Source organism: Theobroma cacao, chromosome 3 (genome assembly GCF_000208745.1).
Source record: "Theobroma cacao cultivar B97-61/B2 chromosome 3, Criollo_cocoa_genome_V2, whole genome shotgun sequence".
NCBI lineage: Eukaryota > Viridiplantae > Streptophyta > Magnoliopsida > Malvales > Malvaceae > Theobroma > Theobroma cacao.
Genome location: NC_030852.1, coordinates 29,506,590 through 29,532,791, shown reverse-complemented (window position 1 = coordinate 29,532,791; position 26,202 = coordinate 29,506,590). Strand labels below are relative to the sequence as shown.

The 26,202-nt window shown below is 34.5% G+C and overlaps 4 protein-coding genes across 5 annotated transcripts; 1 reads left to right on the top strand and 3 right to left on the bottom strand.

Annotated features, from left to right (window-relative positions):
- LOC18605704 (ubiquitin-conjugating enzyme E2 10) lies at positions 4,804 to 8,214 on the bottom strand. Its single transcript, XM_007038878.2, has 5 exons — positions 8,074 to 8,214; positions 7,887 to 7,964; positions 6,281 to 6,408; positions 5,548 to 5,652; positions 4,804 to 5,161 (listed from the first exon to the last, which is right to left on the bottom strand). The coding sequence occupies exons 2-5, from the start codon at positions 7,954 to 7,956 to the stop codon at positions 5,018 to 5,020; spliced, it is 447 nt and encodes a 148-aa protein (XP_007038940.1). The 5' UTR covers positions 7,957 to 7,964; positions 8,074 to 8,214; the 3' UTR covers positions 4,804 to 5,017.
- LOC18605703 (myosin IB heavy chain) lies at positions 9,993 to 12,240 on the top strand. The gene is made up of 4 exons (XM_007038874.2): positions 9,993 to 10,428; positions 10,631 to 10,949; positions 11,725 to 11,783; positions 11,865 to 12,240. The coding sequence occupies exons 1-4, from the start codon at positions 10,170 to 10,172 to the stop codon at positions 11,894 to 11,896; spliced, it is 669 nt and encodes a 222-aa protein (XP_007038936.2). The 5' UTR covers positions 9,993 to 10,169; the 3' UTR covers positions 11,897 to 12,240.
- Positions 12,111 to 16,303, bottom strand: LOC18605702 (beta-glucosidase 12). Of its 2 annotated transcripts, none has more exons than XM_018117799.1 (13): positions 16,027 to 16,303; positions 15,878 to 15,947; positions 14,821 to 14,879; positions 14,636 to 14,732; positions 14,479 to 14,556; positions 14,298 to 14,385; positions 14,009 to 14,216; positions 13,803 to 13,918; positions 13,500 to 13,711; positions 13,356 to 13,387; positions 13,142 to 13,244; positions 12,954 to 13,062; positions 12,111 to 12,802 (listed from the first exon to the last, which is right to left on the bottom strand). In XM_018117799.1, the coding sequence occupies exons 1-13, from the start codon at positions 16,210 to 16,212 to the stop codon at positions 12,634 to 12,636; spliced, it is 1,527 nt and encodes a 508-aa protein (XP_017973288.1). In that variant the 5' UTR covers positions 16,213 to 16,303; the 3' UTR covers positions 12,111 to 12,633. The 2 variants fall into 2 exon arrangements, with proteins under 2 accessions (XP_017973288.1, XP_017973289.1); XM_018117800.1 differs by having other exon boundaries at positions 14,636 to 14,711; positions 16,027 to 16,302.
- LOC18605701 (probable inactive receptor kinase At4g23740) lies at positions 18,782 to 22,542 on the bottom strand. Its single transcript, XM_007038872.2, has 3 exons — positions 22,120 to 22,542; positions 20,284 to 21,589; positions 18,782 to 19,726 (listed from the first exon to the last, which is right to left on the bottom strand). The coding sequence occupies exons 2-3, from the start codon at positions 21,503 to 21,505 to the stop codon at positions 19,056 to 19,058; spliced, it is 1,893 nt and encodes a 630-aa protein (XP_007038934.2). The 5' UTR covers positions 21,506 to 21,589; positions 22,120 to 22,542; the 3' UTR covers positions 18,782 to 19,055.

The window sequence follows — 26,202 nt, the reverse complement described above, 5'->3', positions numbered from 1 at the left end:
ATTTAGTATATATATATATATATTAGAGGAATGATAGATCTAAAATTTTTCCATTTTGAGTTCTTCATATTTAGTAATATCCAAGTCTAAAACATCATGAATGGGTGGATTTGACATGTCAAGTGGAATCACATGCGTGAGGCTTCCTTTTTAGGAGATTTATGGGTCAAAATATCTCAAGAATCTCTTGTACCAAGCAAAGATAAGAAAAAGTATAGACATTTAACGTGCAACTTTTGGGGCATTTTGATGAAAATATGTTCCATGAAAAAGATTAATCAGCAGCTGATAAAGCACTCAACCTTATCTCAAAAATACTCACACGCATTCGTGTGGATAAAGCTATTCATAAACTACCTACTGCCCTATCAGGCAAAAAATACAAGTATACGTACGTGTCGTAAAGATTACCTGGAGATTACCGAAGAGGAAAAGTATGCATAAATGCTACTAGTAGATACTGAATGAATGAAGCTCACCCAAAAACTTCTGCCATTTCTTTTTCCTTAGTTTTGTTAAAAAAAATAATTATTGGCAATGAAATTGATAAAATATGAACATTTAAACATAATTAATATATAATTTCTTGTTTAAAGAATAGTAAAATTTGAATTTCCTGTCGTCAATTATAAAAAAAATGATAAAATATAAATATCAAATTATAAATTTGTATATCATAGACAAATAAATTAAAAATGGATGGCACTTGGCATGAAGATTGAAGAGCATCTAATCTAATTTAAGTTGACATTCACTCATAAGAATGAGTCTACCCATAATTTATGACGATACGAGTGAAGCTTCCTAGAGATCTTGCCGATATTGGAATGCTGACCACCAATACTAAAAAAATATTGAACTTAATTAATTTTATGCACTGAAATCCTTGATTGTTCTCCCTTTTTTGGCAATGAAAAAACTTGGATTATTCAAACCCGAAGAAACAACCACTCATCTAAAATAATGCATAAGAATACGTTTAGTCCAACAAATTTTTACATTGTGACTCATACAGCCAGTAATGCAGATCGAGTGTGCTCACGTGCCCTTCTCTCCATCTAGAGTAACTCAAAAAAAAAATGTCAAAAAAAAAAAACAGTATAACTCCAAAATAATATATTCTTTCTCTTCCAAGACGTGAGGGCATCATGTGCTCAAGTGTTGAAAGAGTTAACAAATGGTCTACCTTCATAAACAAATTCCAGTACCGCAGAACATTTACAAAATTCAGTGTGACAAATAAACTAATAATGGACCTTAAGATTTTTTTCAAAGTTTGACAAAATATTCGTCACTTATAAATTTATGAGAAAAATCAACTACGTTCAAACTTTTAAATAATCCGATTACTCATAAAAAAGTATTAATTGTGTAATTTATAAGTAATCAGACTACGGAACAAAATAACTTTACTCTAAACTAGTGATTTTGTCTTTAACGACTCCAGTTTTGATTTGTTTAAGCATTAATCTTGTAAGGTTCAGGAAAAACCTACGGATGCAGTAAGCGTCCCCTATGGGCATTTTGTCTCGAGACTTGACGACAGCTGGCGACCGGCCTTACCCCCCACTGGGTCCCACTGACACTGCTCTGTTGAAAAACCGGTGACCGGCGCCGTTTACGCCTTCTCGACGACCAAAGAGAGGCACGTGTGCTTTCCACACCCCCCTCCCCCCCCATGTGGAGATGATGTGGCCTTGAATGGAACAAGAATTTATTATATGTATGTGACTTTTAATAATTATTTTAAGTAAAAGAGATTATGGAGAGAGAGGTGGTTTTTTTTTTTGTATGGGTAATGGAGTTTGTATATTTGCTATAGTTGGTTTGGGATCCGAAATGCTCTGAAAATGAGAGAAACTAATGCAGTTTCTTATCTTATATTTGCACCTCAAATTGAGGGATTTGGTTTTGGTGGAAGAACATGCATGTTTCATTGCTTTGTTCCCTTTTAAATTTATTCCCCACCATTGAGTGTATGAGGTGGGAGAATGAATGGGTTTGGTTAAATGATTGGTTTTATAATTTCAAAAAAAAAAGAAAATATAAGCCTTTTGAAAGGGAGAATATTAATTGAATCCTTCACGGTTTGAGTTGACCAAGGTACAGACACAAAAACATGGATAAACAAACTGATCATAATTTTCATTCCCCACTACTTGCCACGATTAGATTGTACGTGGCCTTCCATCAAACAAAATATCCCCCAGCCCAAAGGCATTTTCAGTGAATTTTTTATGCATATATTAATTGAATTAAAGAAATTCCTCAAGTCCAATTTCAGTGCTATTTTTCTCCATACATGTTTTAAGGTGCAAAAGTTAGTTAGAATGTTGCAGAAGTGAATTGATTGGTCATGTTGTGGGGGAGGGAAAACGTAATGGCTCCCACGAGAGCCTTTCAGAGTTAAAAGGAAAATCGATGCATAAAGGTCATACTTTAATAATCATAAAAAGCGTAACTAAACTCGTATAACAGGATTTCTCTGCAAACCCATTAGACCATAGACAAGATATCAACAATGATTTAAGCTATGATTATGTTAAATATCTTACACGGGCACTTCCAGCTCAGCATGTACTTTCCATCCCAGTTGCCAACTTCACAATCCGACACCTATATATACATTCACCCAAAAAAAAAAAACTAAAACTAATTCATAGTGGAACTGTGGGAAGTCGCCAGTTTGTGATTATCAATCTTGTGCCTTGTCTTCAGTGGAGACAACCTTGAGAGTCATTCAAACTGAGATTAGGTTCGGTTTTTAAAAATGTAATGAAACCTGATTTTCAGGGACCATGCTCTCTTCCACTCGTCGCCACGACCCAATTGCCGGAACCAGTATTATTATTTAATCTTGAGCTGACGTTCCGACTCAGATTTTCGCTTAGTTGATGGTTTGACACGTGTTATTTCCTGAATATAATAACGTTAGACACAAACGACATGGGTCACAATGTTCTAAGACTTTAAACCATGAGTAAGTAATATACACATAAAGTTCAATGAATTGGTGGCTTTTTTTTTTTACTTTTTCTATTAAAAGACTTTGTAATGTCGCCATTCCCAGGCATGGTTCCTCGGTTTCTTACTGCTTTCCAGGGCTTCTTTCAATCTTTCTGAGTGTGTTTTTTTGGGTTTGTGATAGATACACGATATTATAATATTCAGAGTAGGGATAAATAAATATATATTGGAGTACATAATTAATCATTCTTTCTTATTTTGTCTGATTTAGTTAAACGGTGCTGCAGCAGAATTGACTGAATCTGTTTCAGTGATACGAGCTCAACTTTCAGTAATGAGAAATGCTCCCGTAGTGGACATTAATTAAAAACAATTATCTTCTGCAGTATGATTGAATAATTAAGTGCTGGGTTTTGCTGGATATCAGCACAGCAGAGTTTATGTAAGTGGTGTTCCGAAGTGGCATCATGCATCATGCCTTATCGAGAGGTTCCTCGAGAAACAGGAAAGGAAAGCGACTCTTGAGGGCTTCAATCGACAGGCCTCATCAATGCTGCCGATAAATTTGACTTGTGTGATCCATGAAACAGTGCTTCATCACCGTATTTTTTAGCTCCTTGGTGGAAGCGTGGCAAGGATCCACGCTGATTTTCTAGGTCGGTGTTTGTGAAGTATGATATATATATATATATATATATATATTATTATAAGAACTTGGAACAGTTTCTATTTCTTTTTTATTTTTGTTTTCTATTTGTTGTTGGAGAAACGATCATCCTACTTCTGGGACTGTATGGACTAATGTACTACTTGAATCCTAAGTCCTAACCAACATATTGTCAGAACCCTCAAATCATATTCCTATACAACAACAAAATATTGAGAAAGCAGGAGTTTGGGAAACAGCTGGATCATCGGTGTGAAATACTCTTTTGCCAAGTATTCAATCACAGTTCTCAAGTCAAAAAGAAATTGGATGCTCAGTATATGCGCGATCCTACTAAGCAATCTTCAACTGTTTGAAGTTGCAACCAAGAATCTCATACGAAACCACAGACATTTTGCATAGTTGCCTCTAGAAACAGCCTGGACTAAGCTTCAAGTGAAGCTATCAGCTCGAAATACAGATCTGCTGAGCCCGCGGCTGCTATATATGCACCAAAAGAATATCTCAAACTTTAACTTCCACTGGGAATAACTTGGCGAGTTGGTTGGATCTTTGGATGCAGGTTTTAATAATTGAAGATTTCACTACGTACAAGATTTAATTTATTGAGTTATAATTAGTTCCTCGCCTTGCAATATTTATCACTTATTTTAGCATAATAGTATAAGGACTCTTAGTTGAGGTAAACTTTTTCCAATGACAATATTACGACGTAGAAGAAATTCAATTTATGGTAAAAGCGATAATGTAATCTTTACAAAAAAACAATTTCACATCCATGAAGCCACTCTTATATGCTACTAATATGCACAATAGAAGAAAATCTCAACTACTGTGCATGATTTGTCTGTTGAAGAAAGATAATCCATGTGGATGTAGAAAAGAAAACAGGGTTAGATAATCCTTGTGAAATTGTTTAAGGGCTTAACATTAGCACTTCTTTAGCAGACGACGGAAATGGGCTCAAAGATTGAGAAAGATGTGTCACAAACCCAAAAACTAAATGGACCAGGCCGCCTACTACTTCAATCCAGCACATTGGGCCAACACATTCTCCACTTTTCAACAGACACAAATATATGTACGCGTTTTTGGGCAAGGTTAGTAACTAATCTTTATTTATAATTTACCATTCTGAGAGAATAAAAAACGAGGCGTTTGAGGGTGAATAGCGAACATTCAGAATGAGGACACAAAGTTTCTCTGTTCCAAAGTTACATTATCCATACAACAACAGAAAGCAACATTTGCGTTTCTTCCTTAACTAAGGGCATGATGAGGACCTCCTTGGTCCATTTTAGGAACAAACATTCATACATAGAACTGAAAAGCCAAAATATAAAAGAACCAAGGGCCTCCCCTCTCACACACACCAAAGCTCGTTTAGCCCATGGCATACTTCTGGGTCCAGCTCCTTGCAGTTGTCTCGTACTTGTTCCTGTCTGTCTTGTACATATGAGCAATCTCCGGCACCAATGGATCATCAGGATTTGGGTCCGTCAGCAAAGAACAGATTGATAGCAATACCTAAAAAAAGAACAAAATCATTCAAAAAACAGTTTTAACCAATTAAAAATACAGCTAAGAGTGTAAGATTTTATGGCAGAAATTATAAAAAATAGTCAATATTTTTACAAGAAACAAGCTCAGAGTGTGAATTTCATATGGGGTATCAGGTTAGATTCTACCACTTTTGCCGCTAGAGGTGGTCTTCAGGTTTGGATTTGGGGATTCAATTTCAGGTAGATCAGGTTTGTGTTCAGGTTGTCAACTTTCTAGTCAATTTGCATTAATATTTTGGCCATGATGGGTCGCTCTTTCAGGTTCGATCCATTGTTACAACCTCTGATGATACAAATCTATGAGAGTTGTTTCAAACAGGAATGATCAGATAGTTAAGAGGACAATCTCACCTTGGAAATCGTTAGTGCAGGACTCCACTGCTCCTTCAAGATGTCTAGGCAAATGCTCCCATTGCTGTTAATATTGGGGTGGAATACCTTTGTTCTAAATGCCACCTGCAAAATATCATATGGAAAACATCAGAGAGACAGAAGGAAGTGATAAGGCTTCTTAAAATACGATTGGTTAGACAAATAAAAAAAATTTCCACCAAACATGGAGTAACCCAACACAAAGTAAGTTTCCTTTACATACATTTCATATCATTTCAAGCTTTTCAAAATATCTATGGCCTATTAATAGCACTGCCAGTTTTCATGTAAATTAAATTTCATTTTAAGCTTCTAAGCCATTAGGTAGACCAGCAAGCAAGAAACATTTCCAGCAACATGACAGTGAAGGCTTCAATTGTGCTTCCTTAAAGCATCTATCACTCTTCAAGGGCACATATTTTCAACTACCTCCATACGCAAAGAAACAAGTCATCCAAAAAGGAATCATGTTTCTACTTAAAGCAAAATCCTCAATTCATAAAAAGGGGAGATAGATAGAGAGGGTGGGAGGGCATTTCAAATAGGGTAACTATGCCAAGTGACGAGAGAGGTAGCTGCCCAACCCAGAATAAGAGTGAATGATCAAAGTCATAAAGCACTGAAATGACAGAGGAATTTTCTATACACTTCCAGATTGTCAGACTAAACAACCTGCCAATATTACAAGAAACACCAATTACATAAAAAGTACCTTGGGAGGCTTAAAAGGATAATCTGGAGGAAAATGAATGGTCACTAGGAAAACACCCCCAGCATAAGGACTGTCTGGTGGACCCATGATTGTTGCCTGCCAATGAAACATGTCTTCGGCAACAGGACCTGCAACATTGTCAGATAAACATAAGCAATAAAGTTCAAAATTAATCCTTGAGCACTCGTACATACAACCAATTGCCAAAAGACATGAGGACTAACAATATAAAAAACATGTAAGATTTTATCTTATGAAATATCAATATCACGCAGATGTAAAAATTCATTATGCAAAATGTAAACAGGAAAAATGGTGATGTGATCACATTGCTTACCCAGAAACTAAAAATTCAAAAAATGAGGAAATTGCTTTTATGCTATTCAGCCACATATAAAAAAACAATCAGTCAACAAAAAGCTTAAGAATCCCTAGGAAGTGTAGGCCCAAACAATCAGGCAACAGACCCTCTTAGCCACTAAGGTTCACCAATTTGATGTACACCCCAGAATTTAACAGACTTGCAATCAACTATGGTCATGAACTACATAATAAAAAGGGGTCCTTCCTAGTTACAACTACAATAGTCTACCTCTTCACTTTACCCTGTCATACCTGTCTTGGACATACATCAGATACAGAAACGTTCTGAAGATCAGATGGCATAATAATGTATATTAAAGTTCTCATTTTCTTTCTTCTTACTATAAGCCCAAGAGGGGAAAGGAAAACATTAATCATGGGAAAATGAACCCTTTCCTTCCATTCCACTATTCTATCTTTAGAGAGGCAGACTTTCCACCTTTAATTCAGAAGCCAAGTAAAAGACTTCAATCAATAATGCCATTGCAATATGAAATGCTATTGTTATCACCAATGTCCGCAATTTTATTTCTTAATAAGAATTTAAAAAATACTCAAATATTTTACTTGGGAAAATTATGCTTTCTACATCTGAAGAATATAAGCGTTGAAGCATAGCACTATGTTTTGCTCTATATATGAGCTTCCAAAATGTGTCAAATACCCTTGTCAACATCAAGAGAAAACATAATAGGACATACATATATGTACAAGAGTAAAACACAACCTATAGTCCAAACATGTCATAAATCTAAGACCAACCAATAGAAAGAGGACCACTTCCAGTTCAACACACATTTATGGATTAAAAAGATGCATTTGAACATACAGAAATGCTAACATGTTTTTACGTATGTTCTTAAAATTTTTCAAATTGACCTCCTCCTTGGAAGCTACAACTACATCAGTCTTTTAAAAAGAACACAATTTTCCAACTGCATTCAAAACAATATGCTACACAGACTCGATTATGAGATAAAAACGTTAACTAAGCTGTCCTTTCCATATGTCGGCAGCAAACACCAAAATATAATAATTTCTAAATAATCACAAATAAATATTACTATTAATTTAGCATTATTAAAAATCACCGATAATTACTACATCAAGCAGATCGTTTTCAATCCTCGGATTTGAATCCAAAAACATATTTTACATGAAGATTAAAACAAAAACAATCAATATGTCGAAAGACAAAATAAAAGTAACAGCGGAAAGGAGGAGTTTTTAATAAAATGTATACCAGCGCTGCAAGAAGTAGGAGGATCCTTTTGTAAATCCTTCAATTCCTTCAAGATCCGCTTCGATGCCATCGCGAAACCTACGATCCATTAAACCGTAGATCAAAATAAAAACAACACAAATAAAAATACAAAAAATAAAACAAGATAAACAAACAAAATAAAAGGGAGAAATCGAAGAGATCAAACCTGAAAAGATGTTTTAGATCCTCCTTTTCTTTGTCTTTTTTTTTTTTTTTTCCTGGGGAGGGGCGGGGTCGAATGCCTGATGGAACTTTGGGTGGGTAGGAGAGGAAAGATTAGATCGAAGAAATGAAGAAGAAAGAAATGAGAAGAGAATTTATGATAGGCTGCGGTGGCGGTCTTTATAAACGGATGGACCGGCCTGTGTGGTGAGTTTCTGATTGGGTTAATGTTATTCTCTGGTGGGTCCCATGCTTTAGCGTTCTCTGTACGAAAATCACCAGATTATCGCCGAAAGTGGCCGCCTGGAAATTTATTAATAAGGCTGTTTTATTATTCTGGTTATTTGGGTTATATTTTTTTAAGCAAAAAAAAATTATTTTAGTGGACGGGAATCTAGGACTAACGCGTAGTCCTTAGTCGTTCGAGGAAAATCTAAATCGGACATTCGACCAGCCGACGTCGTTTTAAACACGGGTGGATCGTGGTGGATGTCACTTTCGAGTTTTTGATCAGCTGGGAAGGGGGGGGGGGGGGGGCGGGTCAGGTCCAAAGTCCCCAAGTCTCCAACGCGTTTGTCAATGAGTCAGACTTGGTCTGGCCGTCCGGGGTTAGGGTCAAAACCCGTGAATTATGTGTTAAGAAAGCCCTAGCCCTTGATGAGTCCTGAATGAACCCAACTGTTGCCATCACATTTTCCGCATCGGTGTGCTTATTGTGATTGGTAAAATTGTTACCATTTACTATCACTACATATTAACTCATGCAATCAATAAGTTAGGTTCTCTAACTGTTTTTTCTTTTCTCTTTTTATGTGGCATAAAATATATTTTTAAGTAATTATTGATTAGTTTATTTCAAGAAAATGAAGTAATGTAATTGCATTAATAAAAATAATTGAGATACCATACCATCCAATCAGGGGCGGATCCTCTTTATGCATGGACCCCCCAAAATTTTTAAAAATTTTTTCATAACATATAAAATTTTTTAATTTTTTTATATATTCTGTTACTAGCTCCTTTAAAATAATTTTATTTAATAATTAATATAAAATAAAAAAAATAAAATGATTTCACTTATATCACTAACTTTAACTTTTTTTAATTATATTTTTTATTATTTNTTTTATAAATATTTTTTTCCAAATTTCTACAAACCATTAACCATATTTTTGTCTTTCTTTTTTATTATGTAATATGTATATCTATCTTCTACTTGCCATATTCTTTTTTTATATTACACAAATTTTATTTTTTATAAATTTAATATTTAAAATTAATAAATTATTATATAATTGTCAAATATAATTTATATTACATTATTACTTAAAATTTCATCAACGTATTATTATTTTATTACTCCTAATTATTTAAGAGAAAATTAACTTGATTATATATTTTTTATATGTTTTACATTTTATATTTATTTAAATAAAATTTTCTTGAATATATAATATTTAAATAATTCTGATTATATAAGAACAAATTATTAATCTTATATATCATTTTTAACTATTTATATTTTACAAATTATAATTTTATATTTTTATTATTAATTAAATTTAACATATTAATTTTTTAAAATTTTTAACTTTTTTAATTATGTTTAACCCTTCCAATTAAATTTGATTAGCTCCGCCCGGCATCCAATAGTTGTGTTTTCATAAAAGAAGAGTGACCGAAAGCCTTTTTTACAACAAGATAACCTAAACTTAAGATCGAAGAATATTGGACTTCGAATTCGACAAAAAGAAAAAGAGCACATTTGACCATTTTTTAAAAGAAATGGGAGATATTGGACCATTGGAGATTATTAAAATTGAAATAATTTAATTCTTTAGTATTAAATTAATAATCAGGAACCAGCTGATCTGACGCCTCAGATTCAATGCAGTATTGCAGCAGATTTTGATCAGTCTCCCAGCCAGGATCCAGATCGTAGGTGGGGCCCATGGGCACATGATGCGGATTTCGTAACAAGCACACCTGAACTAATCTGGCCTCCTCCGCCTCTCTCTTCTCTCTCTCTCTCGCTCTCCCTCTCTCAATTTCCCATAAGCCAAACAGCGCCCGCCGATTCCGACTCGTCTCCGATCGACAATGAACCGTTACAAGGCACAACGGCGAGTCCAAATCGACGAATCGGAGACTCCCAAGTACGACGACGATGTACAAGACGAAGAACAACAAGAAGAAAACGGGATTCGATTGAGACCGTCGGATAGCAATGTGACGGAAGATCAGGAGCCGTTCATGGGATTCAAAGCCAGACGAAAAGCCTCCCTCCGTAGAGAATACAAAGGAGACTACTTGGATGTCCCTTCCCGCCCCTTCTTAATGAAGATCTTGCAAAAACAAGGTTACCCTCTCCCACCTTTTGTAAAATATTATTATTATTTTTTAATTTTATCGCAGCAATTAAATAAAAAAATGGCCTTTCTTTGTGGTAGTATCTATAGTTTATAAGAACTTATAATTGCGGTAAAATTCTTGTCTTTTTTTAATATTTGGAATGATAATTGAGATTTTATTAAGAGGGATTATTCTAATGAAACCTGCAGGTGACAAGCAAGTTTTATTTGCTGATAAAGTTTTGAAGTTCACTTCATCAGGGAAGATGAAACGGCGAATTCTTATGATTACTGATTTTGCAATTTACATTGTTGACCCTGACACCGATGCACTTAAACGCCGGATTGCTTTAGCAGCCGTAGACAAGATGTGTTTGAGTGAATTAAGTGATAATTTCTTCGCCATTATCATTCCAACGGAGTATGATTTACTTATGGCGAGTACTCGCAAAACTGAAATTGTAACTGTCTTGGTTGAGGCTACCAAGAGTGCTTCTGAATATGAACTTGAGGTGGTTTTCTACAATAGGTAAATGCTATTTATTTAACTTCCACTTATATGTTTCGTAGTTTTATCATGTGTTTTTTTCTGTTTCCTGGGTTTGATTCAATTGTTAAAGTTTGTTGTTAACCAGTATGTGGGCTTTTTTTCATTAGATTTTACTAACAGTTGTAACTAATGCAGTTAAAGTTACTAACATTATGCAAACACCTTCACATTCTACTGTAAGTGGCTGTTTGGGGCTGGCGACGTTGGGGTCTTTTATTGGCCATTTCATTCATCTCTTGATGTGTGCTTTTGTATCTACAAAAGGTTTCGTGTCACTGAATTCTGTTGAAAATACCTGACACTGATCACCAATGGGATCATACATGACAAGAATCAGCTTTCTTGTTGAAGAGGAAATTACATATCATATCTGCGTCAGAAGCAAGAGGCATATGGAAAAGCCTGCTTTAGTAACTAAAAGAGGGAGGTTTTGTCTCCATTATATAAGTTTGGTCTGAGAGTCTTCATAGAAATTATTAGATATCTGCTATGTTTTTGCTCTAGATGGCATTTGTAGGATAGTGTAACCTTACTCTCAGCAACATCAAGCTTCTTATTGGAGGATAATTTCCAGCATAATGTTAATTTAGTTGCTATGAAGGAGATTTTCTTTTCTTACATTTGTGTCTTTCAATCTTGCATTCGATTATAACTTTTCCCTGCCTTTTGTGAACACTTACAAGGCTGTTGGTTTCTGTTTATATAATCTTCGTATCTATTAATCTTCTTTGTCTATTCCATTTTCTTTTGTTAGGTTTGAATATAATGCTTCTGCTGACCTTGTTAAGGAAGTTCAATTTGAGGAAGTTGAAGGTATGTGACGAAATGCACTTTACAGTTGTTTTCTACTGGTTTTATGTGTCACTGAAACATGAATATTTATGCAAATTTCAGGGGGTGTTAGAACAAGAATTGTGAGGAAGTGAGTTAGTTGCAGCATGTATTTTCCTTGAGTGAGACCCTTGTGGTAAGTTGCACTCTTCAACATGTATAAAGGAAAGATTCATTGGTCTGTGTGTGAGATTCTGCTCAGCTTGTGGGCCACCCCCAAACTTATGTAGCTTATTTTTTTCTTGTACACACTAAATATATTGTTTGTCATTCTTATTTGAAAAAATGGTTTTGTATAAAATTTATAGCTTTTTTTTTTTTTTTTTTTTGTGGGAGGTGATACCTCCCGCACTTGGTAGAAATTGTCACATAGAAGATGCCTCCATTGTGCAAACTTTATTATTATTTTACACTTCAAATTTTGTGTTGTGATGGCAAAGGAATTTATTTGGGACAGTTGACAAATAGCATGATGTGCTGCCAATGCAGGTACCAATAATGAAAAAAAAAAATTTGCCACTGATTTTGTTCTTTTTCCTGGTTTTTGCTCAAGAGGAAATCACCAAAAGTTTGAACCTAGAATATCCATCTTACATCATCCTACCATTTGAACCAAGTCTGAGTGGGCTGCAGGAAATAGTAATTTCAAAGATTTTCTCTATAATTTAGCAGAGTCAATGTCTGGTCTTAATAAAGAATCAAAGAGGAAAGGAGGTCAAAATGATGACAAAAAACAAGGAAGTTGAAATAATAATAACTCAAGCAAAAAACAAGTCCGCACACAGCAACCAACTGCATTGAGGAGAGTAATATATTCCAACAGGTCGCAGAGTTAATGAAGGAGGAACATCTTGAACCAATAAGCTGAATATTTAAGGTATCTTCTCAAGTTATTCTTGAAATCAATGTATGTGAACCCAAACCTAAGGGTGTATCCAGAAGTCCATTCGAAGTCATCCAAAAACGCCCACACGTAGTAACCCTTGATGTTAACACCCTCCCTGCCAAAATCCCAATTCACTCAACTAGTTAATTTTGTTTTTGCATAAAAATAAAATGAAGTATATGAAATTTTGGCCCTTTTGTTTTTTTCTTGGTTGCTGCTTAGACTAACGAATTATATAAAACTAAACTTGATTTCTGAGCACTAACCTGATTGCTTTTAAAAGGGATTTTAGGTGGCCATCAAGGTATCTTATCCTGGTGCTATCCTTGAGCGCTTCTTTTACTGTCAATGAAGCATTATTTGCTTCAGCCACCCCTGCAAAAATCCAGGTTTTTGGTTTCAAATCCAAGGATAAATTAACAACATTAATTAAGATTGAGAACTCGAGCCTAACCGTTCTCTGTAATGTAAATGGGTGGATTGTTATATTTCTCCTTTATGTAAAGCATAAGCCCTCGCAAGCCCTTCGGATAAATGAAAAGCCAGCTCACAGCAGTCTGCATAATTATTGACACCAACCATTCCAGTAGTTTGCTTGATAACACTGATAAAATAGTAGAAACGTAGATAATGAATAACTAGGCAAAAGAGAGAATATAAACAATTACCGGTGTGCCAATTGGAACTCCATCCTTTTCAGCTGCAACAACCAAATGTCTGTTAATATTACTGCAAGTTTTCTGCCTTTTTTTTTTTGTTTGTTTTGAAAAAAAAGGAGGAGTTATTAAGCTGGATTAAAGTCTTTAGCCTACTTGTGAGATTGACTCTGCTATCATTGGCAGCGATGGCAGTGTTGGATGGAGGAGCATTTTCAGCATAATTTGCGGTGTAGTAATTTACACCAAGAAAATCGATGGACCCTTTTAACATTTTGGACTCTGCTTCGGTGAATTTGGGCAGTCTTCTCCCTACCATTGATCGCATGCTCTTTGGATACTCACCAAATATTAGTGGATCCACAAACCTACACAAAATTTTTGCCAAAATTGAAATGTTCAAAGCATGCAACACAAGGGAAACTTACAGTAATGCGGGTAAAAGTATTCTCCGCTCACCATCCGAAAAGGAAATCTAGAGCTCTGGAAGCTGCCTTGCGGTCAGCAGTTGCATCGGATTTTGGTATGAACCAATTAGTTATTATGGTAATTCCAATTTTTCCCTTTTGAGATGCCTGCACGTTAGCTCTATCAGCATTAGGATTCTTTTTGGGATGACTGCTGCCTAACAATCTTCTTTATTATTCTTTGGAATCTATACAAACCTGGTACTTCTTCCTGTAGAGTTTGACAGCAGCTGCATGGGAAAGAAGCAAGTGACGGGCCAAGATATAGGACTCGGTCGGAGAAGAGGCAGCAGAGCCATTGGCACCGCCCAGGCTCCACCCATTTGGTTCGTTCATGGTCACCCAGTGCTTGACCCGGTCACCAAATGTTTTAAAGCAAAAATCCGCATAATCAACATAATCATCCCTGTTCCAATTATTTAATTGTTTGCCTCGATTACTTTGAGTAAGACAACATAGTCTTTCGGGGTAAGTAAAACTAACTTACACAATCTTGGGACTTAAGAACCCTCCATAGTCATCCTCAAGAGCTTGTGGATGATCAAAATGGAGTAAAGTCACAAACGGCTTTAAAGCTGTTCATAATAGAGAAAGTTAGAGCAGAGACAGTCGGATTTCAAAGCAAAATTTAAGGTAGTAGCATGAAAGATCAGAGATTGGAATTTGACCATTGGCAAGAAGGTCATCGATGAGGTTGTTATAAAATTGGACCCCTAGTGGGTTTACTCCTCCACAAAGTTTCCCCTCTGAAAATATAGAGCATAAATTTCAATACCATGTTATGCATTTTGCTAACAGTTGAGCTGATTTCAGAGATGATCTTACTGGGTAAAATCCTAGACCATGAAATGGAGAATCTGAACGAATCCAAACCAACTTTCTTCATCAGCTTTATGTCGTCCTGTAGCATTTCTTGGACAATCTTTTACTGATTAGAATATATATATATATATATATATATATATATAAGGTTCACAGATATAATTCATCAGCAGTTATATAGCACAAACCTTGTAACGATGATAAAAATCAACAGCTACATCTCCTGTACTTCGATTAGCAATTCTTTCTGTCATATGCCATCATTGGATTTATCAATAATTATATTATTTAGAGGATTTCTTAGAGAAAAAAAAACATTCTAATTATGATGGATAATTAATCGTCGATAAAAAACAATTTAAAGATTGATTCTTTTCGATACCTTGTCATATAATAGTAATGCAATATATATATAGTCATTTGTATAAATGCAAAATATATTGTACGTTATCAATTAATTTTTCTTCTTTATATATGAAAATTCATTAGATATAAGTTATACAAACCACAAACATTATCTTTCCCCTTTAAGAGTTTGATACGTTTGTCTGAATACAATTCAGGAAATAGTGAAGAAAGTGGGAAAAAAAAGTACGGAAACATTTCAGGTTGAACAGGAAGTTATCAAGGTGTCTTTTTTTTTTTTGGGTAGTTTTATTTCCTTGTTTTTATTGTTTTGGCAGTTTTGCTAGTCAAAGGTTAAAACGGCGACCTATGGTGGTGTCAAAATGAAACAGGTGGCAGCGGCCCGAATCAACGTTGGATGCACATTTTCATAATTTATAAGAAGCTTTGAATTAGAAAGCTGATCCTGTGTAACAAAGTAGATCAGACACTATTGGTTCAATTTCATGACAATTCAAAATTCACCGCGTTTACAGTTACCTCTACTTTCACTGTTGCTTAACCGGCTTAAATTGAATAATATTAGTATAACAAAATAGACATATATATTTATTTATTTTTAATAATTATATTCATCAAGTAGATGGCATTGTTTCTAAGCAAAGGAGACGGCCTAAACAAGACTCGGCTTCTCCTGTTCAATGAGGAGAAAAGATTAAAGGAAAGAAACTATTCGTATGTTTTAAGAAAATGAAAATTAGATCAAGCAAAAAGAAATGGAGAAGCTAATAATAATTCAATATGAGAACCAATTAAATAATATTAAAATTGAAAGGAAAACATATAATTTAGTAGGGGAAAATTAAAGAAGCAATTACAACTAGAAAGGGATCGAGAGACCTGGATATTTTCTAGCGAAAGTGTCCCATACACTTGGCCCTTTTCCATCTTCAAGAGCTGCTCCTTCAATCTGTGCAAGTAATTAAAGGAAAAACATATAACGCATATCTTGTATATGCGATTGGCTGATGGCATATTTGTTACAGTACCTGGTAAGCACCTGAGCCAGCACCAAAAGTGAAACCTGCTGGAAAACTGCTCCGGTTAAATGGCTTGGAATAATGGTTTGGATTTGCCCCGTTGGTGGTGGCACCCAGGGCTAGCAGGCAGATGAAGAAAAAAGGACCCTGATTTGCCATGTGATACAGGAGTATACAACGCCCCGGCGCCGCCATGCGCCCAATCTCTCTCTTTTAGATCCCCTTTATCCCTTATATGGTACTTGACATTGAGAAATAGTCTTTGCATTAACATCTTTTACTTAGCCAACATATGGTCGAAAGGATTCCATTTCCAAAACTCTATTCCTAAGATGGTACATAAACCACAAGTGCAAAATGACGTAGAATTCCACTATTAAAGATATTTAAATTCTTCATTGTTTGGAAAATTTGATTTTAATCTAAACTCACACTTTTGTGTTTTTTCAGTGCTTACCTTGTCTTTGACAAATTCATATAGTACCATATATTAAAATAACTATTGCCTTGGGCAAGCTCGAATGCGTCCAAGTTTCTGAAGGTCGGCAGATGATGCTGCACCAAGAACTTGGTTGTGCGTAGGAGATGGGAAGTCATCATACGTGGCAAAACCACACCATTGTTGGTGTTTCCTGTTGACTGATGAGATTGCTGACAAATTTTCCTGTTCATGTCCCTACGCCGTTGCTCATCTTAGAACCAATATCAGTTGAATCTAATGGGATAGTGAGCTGAAGCCATTGTTTAGGTAGAGTAGAACCATGTTAGAGTAAGGCTCTGCTTGTAATACTGCTTAATATAAAAAATTAATTTTTAATTTGAAGAAGTAGTGATGTGTGTTAATTATATGTTCTTTATTTGATTGTTATTTAGTTTCTTTTATTTGGTGATATTTAGTTTTTCATGTTTATTATGTTTTGGTAGTTAAAGAAAATGTAAGGGATAATTCACAAATTTAATGGTGTGATAATCTCTAGTAGTGCTATCTGTTTTCTTTTAATTTTATCTATTTATTTTTTTAATATTTTTTATAAGACTATAAAAGCTATTATCTTTATTAATGAAACTATGTGATTATCTTCCTCCTTTGTTTTAACACCCAAAAATCTAAATCTCTCAAAATTTTAATATGGTATTAGAGATGTGTTTATGTAAAATTGTAACTTTAAAAATCCCTGTTAGTCTTTCTTCCTCATCCTTTACTGTAGAAAATGATTTTTACAAATTTCAATGGCTCACTGCTTTACTCGTTTTTATAAGAGAAAACTACCCAATATGAGTAGTAAAAATGAAGACGTATCTTTGTGCATTTGATCTCTGAGAAATAGTTGAAGTTGGTAGAAATCCTCTTGAAATGAGGCAATCAAACTCAACAATCGAAAAAAAATTACGAAAAAGTATAAAACTTTATCCTGTAATCATTCTGCTATTTCTAACTTGATTTTTACTCATATAATGAATTGTGAGTCTGCCAAAGAAGTATGAGACAAGTTAAAGGTTGAGTTTCATGATAATGATAAGACCCATCAAATACAAGTGCTAAATTTGCTTCGAGAGTTCAAAGTATTAAAGATGAAGGATAAAGAAAGTGTAAAAGACTACTCGGAGAAGTTTTGAAAATGGTCAATCAGTTGAGATTACTTGAAAAATATTTACCAGAGAGAAGAATAATCAACAAATTCCCCATCAACTTGCGAAAGAAATTTGAAGCCAAGATATCTTCTCTAGAGGACTTGAAGGCTATGTGCACATTGATCGTGATAGAGCTCGTAAATACTCTTCAAGTTTAAGAAAGTAAAGAAAAGCTTTGAGGTAGGAAGATCATGTAGAAAATTCTTTACTGACACGTGCAAGTGAGAAGAAAAATGGTGATAAGAAACAAGGTAAGTAAAAGGCTTAGTATCCTCCCTGTTCTTATTGTAAAAAATGCAACCATAATGAGTGGTTTTGCTAGTACAGACCAAATGTTACCTGCAAGTCTTGTAACCAACTTGGTCACGTGGAGAAAGTTTGCAAGAACAGAGCCAATCAAGGAGAAGAAAAAGCTGTAATAATCGAGGAACATGAGCTGAATGAGGAGGTGTTCATGGCCAAGATTCCGAAGAGGTCAATAAAGCTCAAGTGCATTGGAAGATATGAGTGCCATTCGGCAACATGTTACCTCTTTTAACCATGACAATGAGAGAATTATTTATGCATGGGAGACTTACAAAGATAAGTATGGGAGTGATTCAGGAACATATGAATCTAAAGGATAGATTTGAATTAATAAGATCTAAACTGGGAGTATTTAAAGTTAACCCTAAGGAGGTGTGTTGAAGTTAGGCCCTGCTTGCAATATTCCTTAGTGTGAAAAGTTAGTTTTTAATTTGATGAAGTAGTGGTGTGTGTTAGTTACTTTGTGGTTATTTAGTTTCTTTTATTTAATGATTATTTGGCTTTTCATGTTAACCATATTTTGACAATTAAAGGAAATGTAAAGAATATTTCACAAACTGAGTGATGTGACAATTTCAAGTAGTAATATCTATTTTTTTTTTCAATTTTATCTGTATGTTTTTTAACATTTTCTTTTATAAAATTATAAAAGTCATTATCTTTATTAATGAAACTGAATTTATCTTCTTTTTTTGTTTTAGCACTCAACAATCTTAAGTCTGTCAAAATTCTAAAAATTCAGAAATCAGGTACGATGTATCCGTCTTTGATGCACGTGCACACTTCCCGGCCTCTCTCCGGCCTTTCTGACCCAATCACAGATAAATAGAAATCAAAGACTTTTCATCGTGCAGAACCATTTAAGTCCACGTGCTTAACAATTAAATCCATGACTGTTAAATGATACAAAAGCCAAGGACCCTTGTTGACTTTGTTCATAGCTGGATCAGGGTAGCTAAACTAATCTTGTCACCCAATTACATCACAGAAGTATAGGATACATAAACATCTTAAATTAATCAAAAACCATTTGCCTGTTCCATAATGAATTACTATAAAATTTTATAAAACTAGTACTTAATTCATCAGACAAAAGAATCTCACTGTGGAACAGATGAAGAGGGACCTATTTCGGCTGCTTGTGGGATTGGGGTTGAAGCTGTGGTGTCTGCTTTAGTTTCAGAGGATGGTTGGCTACCAGCGTTCGCTCGTCGAATTTCCTCCACCATTCTCACTAGGTCAGACATTTTTGGTCTCTGCTCTGGCATTCTCACCACACAACTCATCCCAATTTGTAGCATCTCCACCATTTCCTCCTCTATATTGGGATACCTTAAAAGTTCTACATCAAATACTTCTGCAGTCCACTCCTCTCTAACTACAGAATGCACCCACCTCACCAAGTGAACAATCTCCTCACCACCTGTGGCATGTATTGGTGATTTTCCAGTTAAGATCTCAAGTAACAAGACCCCAAAACTGTATACGTCAGATGCTTGAGTTGCTTTCCTAGTGTCTGCTACTTCTGGTGCACGATAACCTGCAGCCCGCATCACAGGTGGAGGCATTGGGCTCATTACTGCTGCCAAACCAATATCTGAGACACAACCATATCCTTCAGAGTTAAGGAAAATGTTGGAAGCCTTTATGTTTCCATGAACAAGTTTGCCATTGTTTTGTGAGTGGATATGAGCAATGCCTCTTGCAGCACCAACTGCAATTTTAAGTCTAGTCTCCCAGTCCAGCGATGTCCGGCCCTCACCTCTTTTTCCTGAAATATTAGAGATGCATCAAGATACAATGTTTACATCTTTGCAAAGTGCAACTAACTTCTTCAAAGGAATTAGAAATTGATTTATAAATTGAGGATTAACAAACAAATTATATTAAACAAACTAGATCTAACTCTTGAAGTTAAACGTACAGCCTTAAATGTTATCAAATTCAACCATGACCCCTTATTCTGCAGCTGAAATGTAGAAAAGTGATACGTTACGTGGCCCTGAAATTTAGTTCTATTTGCTTCTTTTATGGCTTGCTGTCAGTAAATGCCATTTCTCAACAACAACAGTCTTGCATTACAGAAGCAGATAGCAAGCGTTTCCTTCTACAATGCTCATATGCCAACTTACACTAAAATTAGGAACAAGAAAGAGGAAACACCCTTAGAATTCATAAATTTTCTAAAACATAGGAGAAAATGTGAGGTGGAGCAGATATTCTAGGAGGAAATTGAGGGACTGACTCATTTTAGAATTAACAGCCAGCAAGTTTGAGATAATCAAATAAGAGCTCAACTAAAAATTGAAATTAAGCATATCAACTTACCATGTAGCAGAGCAGACACGCTTCCCTGGTCATAGTAATCATGGACCACAAGCTTCTCATCCTTTGAATAATAGTATGCCCTAAGCGCAGACACATTCTCATGGCTGATACGCCCAATGACCTCCATCTGTTGCTCAAACTCCCGTTTTGCTGAGGTTACCTCCTTCAACCTCTTCACAGCCACTGTGGTTGCATCCTCCAAGGCTGCTTTGTATGTTACTCCAAATGTACCCTTCCCAAGCACCTCTGCAGATGCTCTCAACAGGTCCTCCAAGTCAAATGCAAGATTACAACCCTCGAAGAAGACAAGCCTGTTGTTCTTATCATGATTCTCAGAAGCCTTTTTCTTCAAAGAGACTTCTTTTATTTGTGACTTTGCTGGAAATTCTTGTTCCTTTTGTCTCTTAGAGTAACAACAGATCATCAAAAGGGCAATTAGCACAAACAGCATTACGCAGCCACCAATTACAATCGCCAAGAGTACAGGTTCACTAAGTTTTTTGGCTTTTTTTGATGGTTGAGCATTAGCTGGCTGGCCTGGAAGAGCAGGGGGAAGGGCGTTTTCTGATGAAAGATTATTACCAAAAAACGCCCAGCTTGGAAATCTTTCAAGGGACTTAGGAACAATTCCTGTGAGATTATTGTTCGCTAAATCAAGCTGTTGCAAACTAGGGATATTGAGATCAGGAATATCACCTGAAAGTGAGTTATTAGAAAGATTGAAAGCGGTGAGGTGAGTCAATTTTGATGCTGAAGGAGGAACGCTTCCATTGAAGCCATTGTTTGAAAGATTAACGATTGTAAGATTGTTCCAGACTGAGAAATCAGGCAATGGGCCGGAAAACTTGTTGAACTGAAGATAAAGCATGGTCAAGTTCTTGAGTTCAGAAAAATCAGAAGGGAATGAACCCGAAATGCCATTGGATCTAAGACATAAAATCTGAATAGCTGATAGACGACTGAGAGTTTTCGGTGGAATAGGGCCACGAAGTCCCATCCCAGGCAAACGCAGGGCAATAACTCTGGAATGATCATTGTCGCATGTCACTCCTGTCCAGCTGTTGCATACAGAGGTTTCCTTGCTCCAGTTAAAAGAGCGTGAATGATGAACATGTTCAAGGAAATCTAGTAATGCTTGTTTATCTTCAACAGGGTCAGCAAGGATGGAAGAGAAAATTGCCCCCAGCAAGAAAATGAACAAGAGGTCCATTTTCTTGCCCATTTTCCCAGCTGTCTCAGAATCCCAACAATCCAACCAAAATCGCTGTGACAAGAGGGAAGCTTTTATGCAAAATTATGGCCACACCTACATGAATTTGAATGACAAAAGAAATCAGAGTCAGAAACGCAATCATTAAAGATCTGTTACTGACATATAATCAATTATTAAGAACAAAAACGTTTGTTAAAGCATTGACTTGAATGACTTGGTTTTAGGCCGAATTTTGTCAAAAGCAGCCTCTTTTAGGTGCGTTAGGTTCTGTCATTTGTTGACTTTTCTTTTTCCAACCTACTCTGTTTGGTTACTAAGTAAAATGCTTAAAACATAACAAGAAAAGGAATCTGTAATCCGAATTCAGCAAGTCTCATGGATGGAACTGAAACCTGGTTTGCTTACTATGGTATTCACCATTCACCACCCAAAGCACAGCTACTTGACTCAGTTGAAGTTTCCATATTCTCAAGATGCAAAATTTAAACCATTCGCTACGAATGGTCAAAACCCATAATAACTTTGAAAGTTTGCTCGACCAATACATAATATTCAAACACCAAAAAGGAAAACAAAAAGAGTAAGAGGAGCTCTTAGTAATCAAGTCCGTAGAACATACTTACTTTGAGAACCAGAACCCAGATCATATCAAACCCCGCAAAGAACCGGAAATGATCAAATATAAGAACTTGTGAGTTCCCAGGAGCATTGGGATGGAAGCAAAGGAGAAGACGGAAGGAGAATCAGGCACATTCTTCAAGAATCAGACAAGAGTTACGGGGCTAGCTAACGAGTTCATGATGACAATGATAATAATCATGATAGATTTATGAGCTGTTCTTGCTTAAAAAAGCAGCATCACATGCAACCAAAAAACAAAAAGGAAAAAGAAGGAAAGAAAACTACTCCTATTAGATAATCATTTGAGAGAAGAGAACACTCCCCACATATTGATATTAAGCACTTTTTTATACCGCAAGACTAGGAAAAGCCATGTGGAGACAAAGAAAGAATAGGAAACTGATTCGAAACGAAAGCTTCAAAAAGCTTAAACATAATAAATTTATAAAATTATTTTATCTTTGTATTGATTTAGCTAAGAAGCAGGAGCTGCTGTGGGGTATTATAATGTACTGTATGTAGCAGTGCCACCATGCATGGACTTCTCAAGTGTTTTCTTTCTGCCATTGATGATTGCTTCAAATCGATAATTAAATTGTTTGGGATGATCGAGGAAAGTAAATTAGAAAAAAAAAAAAGAGGAAAGTCAGGGAAGAATTAATTGGAGGGACGGTGATGATAAGGTGAAGGTTATGTCATTCCAAAGACAATTTGCAAAAATCAATCATTACATTTCTGGCCATAAGAATTAACCATAAACAAAATGTTATACCATGCCCCAATGCTACTCGCTGCCTTAGCACGCGCAATATAATTATTAGAAAATGAAATACCAAACTTTGTCATTTTGGTATTAGAAAATAAATGGCTATTGAATACCTGTTACTATATAATAATAAATGCAGATATTAATTCCATTAAATCTACTACTACAATACGTATCAATTAAATTAATTACATCTGCATTGAAATAGTAGCATGCTGTTGACAATAAACAAACTCTTCCACGTGAATTAAAAAAGAAAAAGAAGAGTTTATTTTTGAAGAAAAAAAGATGGTGGGAGAAAGTGGGGGGTTTTTGAAAACCCTGTACCGGTGACCTAACAAAGTTTGAATATAGTAATATATTTGAGATAGGGACGTCAGCTCCACGCTCTAGGTTTAGACGTTGACTTGATATGGGTGTGTGCGCTATTAAGACAAAGCGGGAACCATCAAAGAGCGGCCGAAGCCCAATCAGTGCCGACGGTTGCACCGCTGAGATGACTGCACCCACCCCCCACGTGACGATGTTTACCCATCCCCAAACTTATTTCTCTCTTGAATGGGCCCATTGCCCACGCCATTGGCCCTCACGGTCGTTCATCTTCGGCTCTGAAGCCGTATCGTACACTCAACAATTATTGAGGATGAGAATTTTTTTGATAAAGCCTTTATTCTCGTTCGTACGTCCGTTGATATTCATTTCGGACATCATCTAATTCTTCAATCAACGCATTTTAGTATTTGAAAAATATCTATATTTTATTTCTTAACGAAAAATTTATGAATTGATTATTGAAGCAAACATTTAAATATAATCGTTTAATTATCTAATCTTTTATAATTTGAACTCATTGTATTTCTATTTTTATTATTAATTACAATTCATTAAAAATAACAAATCAAGTCACTTCATCCTTTATTATTTTCTTTTATTTGTTTATGATTCAATAATTAATACATATCATTAAAAATCAAGAAATGATAATATAATTGTAAGTAATTATTATTCACATTTTGTAACAGGTGAAGTACATTGACGTTAAATTATATATTTGAAAATTTGTACATATCTTAATGCAAGGATAGATAATTTTTGTTAATGTCCCAATGATCGAAATAACAAAGTAATAGTATAAACTATATAATTAGTTGGATATATTGTTATATGAAATATAATGTTGCTAAGTGACACATATTTTGTAATTTATTCGTGGTAATAATAAGTTTGTCATTATGATTTTATTAGATTATGATTAATCATATAAAGAATAATTCTACGAATTTTGTTTACTCACTAGTATATAAATTAGTGATATAAAATATCTTAGTACAAACACTTTTTCTTCTATATGTAAAATCTTGAAAATTAAAAAAATTATTGTAAAAAAACATCAAAGAAACTCAATTCGCCTTTTTATTTTCAACAAAAACCCTAAATTTTTTCCATGAAATTTTTATCATTCATCCTTTTTGGATTAGTGTTTAACCCTCATTTTTAAATCGATAGAAAAACAAAATTTTGATTTTTTTTTTCTCAAATTAGGACATAAATAAACGGTGAAATGGGGTGGTTGTCACGGACCAATGATATTCCACAAATTCCAAATAAAACGAAAATCCAAAGTCTAAAGAAATGTAAAAGGTAGTAAAAAAATTATAAAAAGCCAAAAAGTATATGTTTTATGAACATGTGTGAGACAATTGCTCCATTTTAGTACTTATTTAGTCTCGTTTTGTTTGTTTTTTTATTAATTTTTTAAGTCAAATACATTTAATTTTTTCAACAAAAGAGAAATAAAATAAGACAGAGAAAATATTATTATTAATGAATAATTAATTTGTTACCTCCTTAAAAAAAAAAAATTAATTTGTTACGTCTTTCAAAAACATAGTTAATTAATTTGTGTGGTGCGTGTTAATTAAATTGAGTAAACGTTAAAAGAAAACAGAAACGATTAGGCATGATGCAAAGTAGATGAGTCTATGATGCGAAAAGAAATTGTGGCCAGCAATAACGCAACTTTCTAGAATAGGGCAATGAAGTAGGCTAAATTATTAGTCAACTTCCATGAAATAGACGAGTGACCAATTATTGAATAATATCCTCATTCTGCTTATCCCGTTATTAAGATTAGAATAATGGGCATTTATGAAGCATTTGGGAAAGCATGCGTTGATCTTCAATCAATGTTTTAAAAGCCGAAATTGTTAATTGTTAATTCATTATAGAAGGATCAATTATGATGCGAATTGATGTTGAGTGGGTGATAATGCGTCTTAGGGCGGTTTTCATGAATGTGGTTTAATCATAATTCATAACTTATGAAATGTGAAATTATATTATATCTCAAGTCAATGCATGTCTCCATTCTTTTAGTTAATTTGGAGATTTAGTTAAATATATTCTATTATGAAAAGTTGTCCTTTTTCTTTCACTTTGGAGTTTGACATTTTTTTTTGTTAGATAATTTAGAGATAGAATGAATGTTTTTGAAATTAGCTTGGCTTGTTAGGTGTCACCAGTTGCTACCATTTGCCATAATTCTATCAGTTAACAGTAGTCATAGATTTAGAAAAAATTAATCAATGGCTTGCAAGAAATACATACTTATTAAGTACAAACTTATTCTTGTCCACCACGTATCAACAAATTAGAGTCGTGTCGTGGAAGCCTGGTGGGTCCATAAGCCACAGGTCTCACGATCGAAATTTGGCTTTGATATAAAGTTGCCTTCCAAGTTAATCTTCAAGCAGAGTTTATTAATTTTGAGTCTTATTTTGAAAATTAATAAATTTTGGAGAAGTTTTAGTTTTATTTAAAAAATTAATAAATTCGTGGAAAGTTTTTATTAAAACTTAAAAAAGTTTAAATATTTTATCTCAAATTTTTTTAGTATTGTCTTTTTCTTTTTAGTTTTAGATGTGATAATTTTGGTAAAGAATGTTTTTGAAAGTAATTTGGTTGTTTACTATAATTAGTTACTATGAATAACCATTATTCTATTAGTTAATAGAAGTATAGATTTAACATAAATTAATTAAGAAATTATATTTAATGCATTGACAACATATAATTAACTTTTATACATTATTAAGCCATCAAATAATGCCATTTTATTGATAATTAAATATCATCATTAATGATGGGCATTAATGGTTTGACAATGCATAAAAATTATATGATCAATGCATCAAATATAAAATTTAAAAAACTTGATAATATTTAATTTTACGTCTCTCAAAATTTTTAATTTATTTTTCAATGAAGTGATATATTGTTCGTATATCAAATATAATTATTTACACCTACATCTCACCAA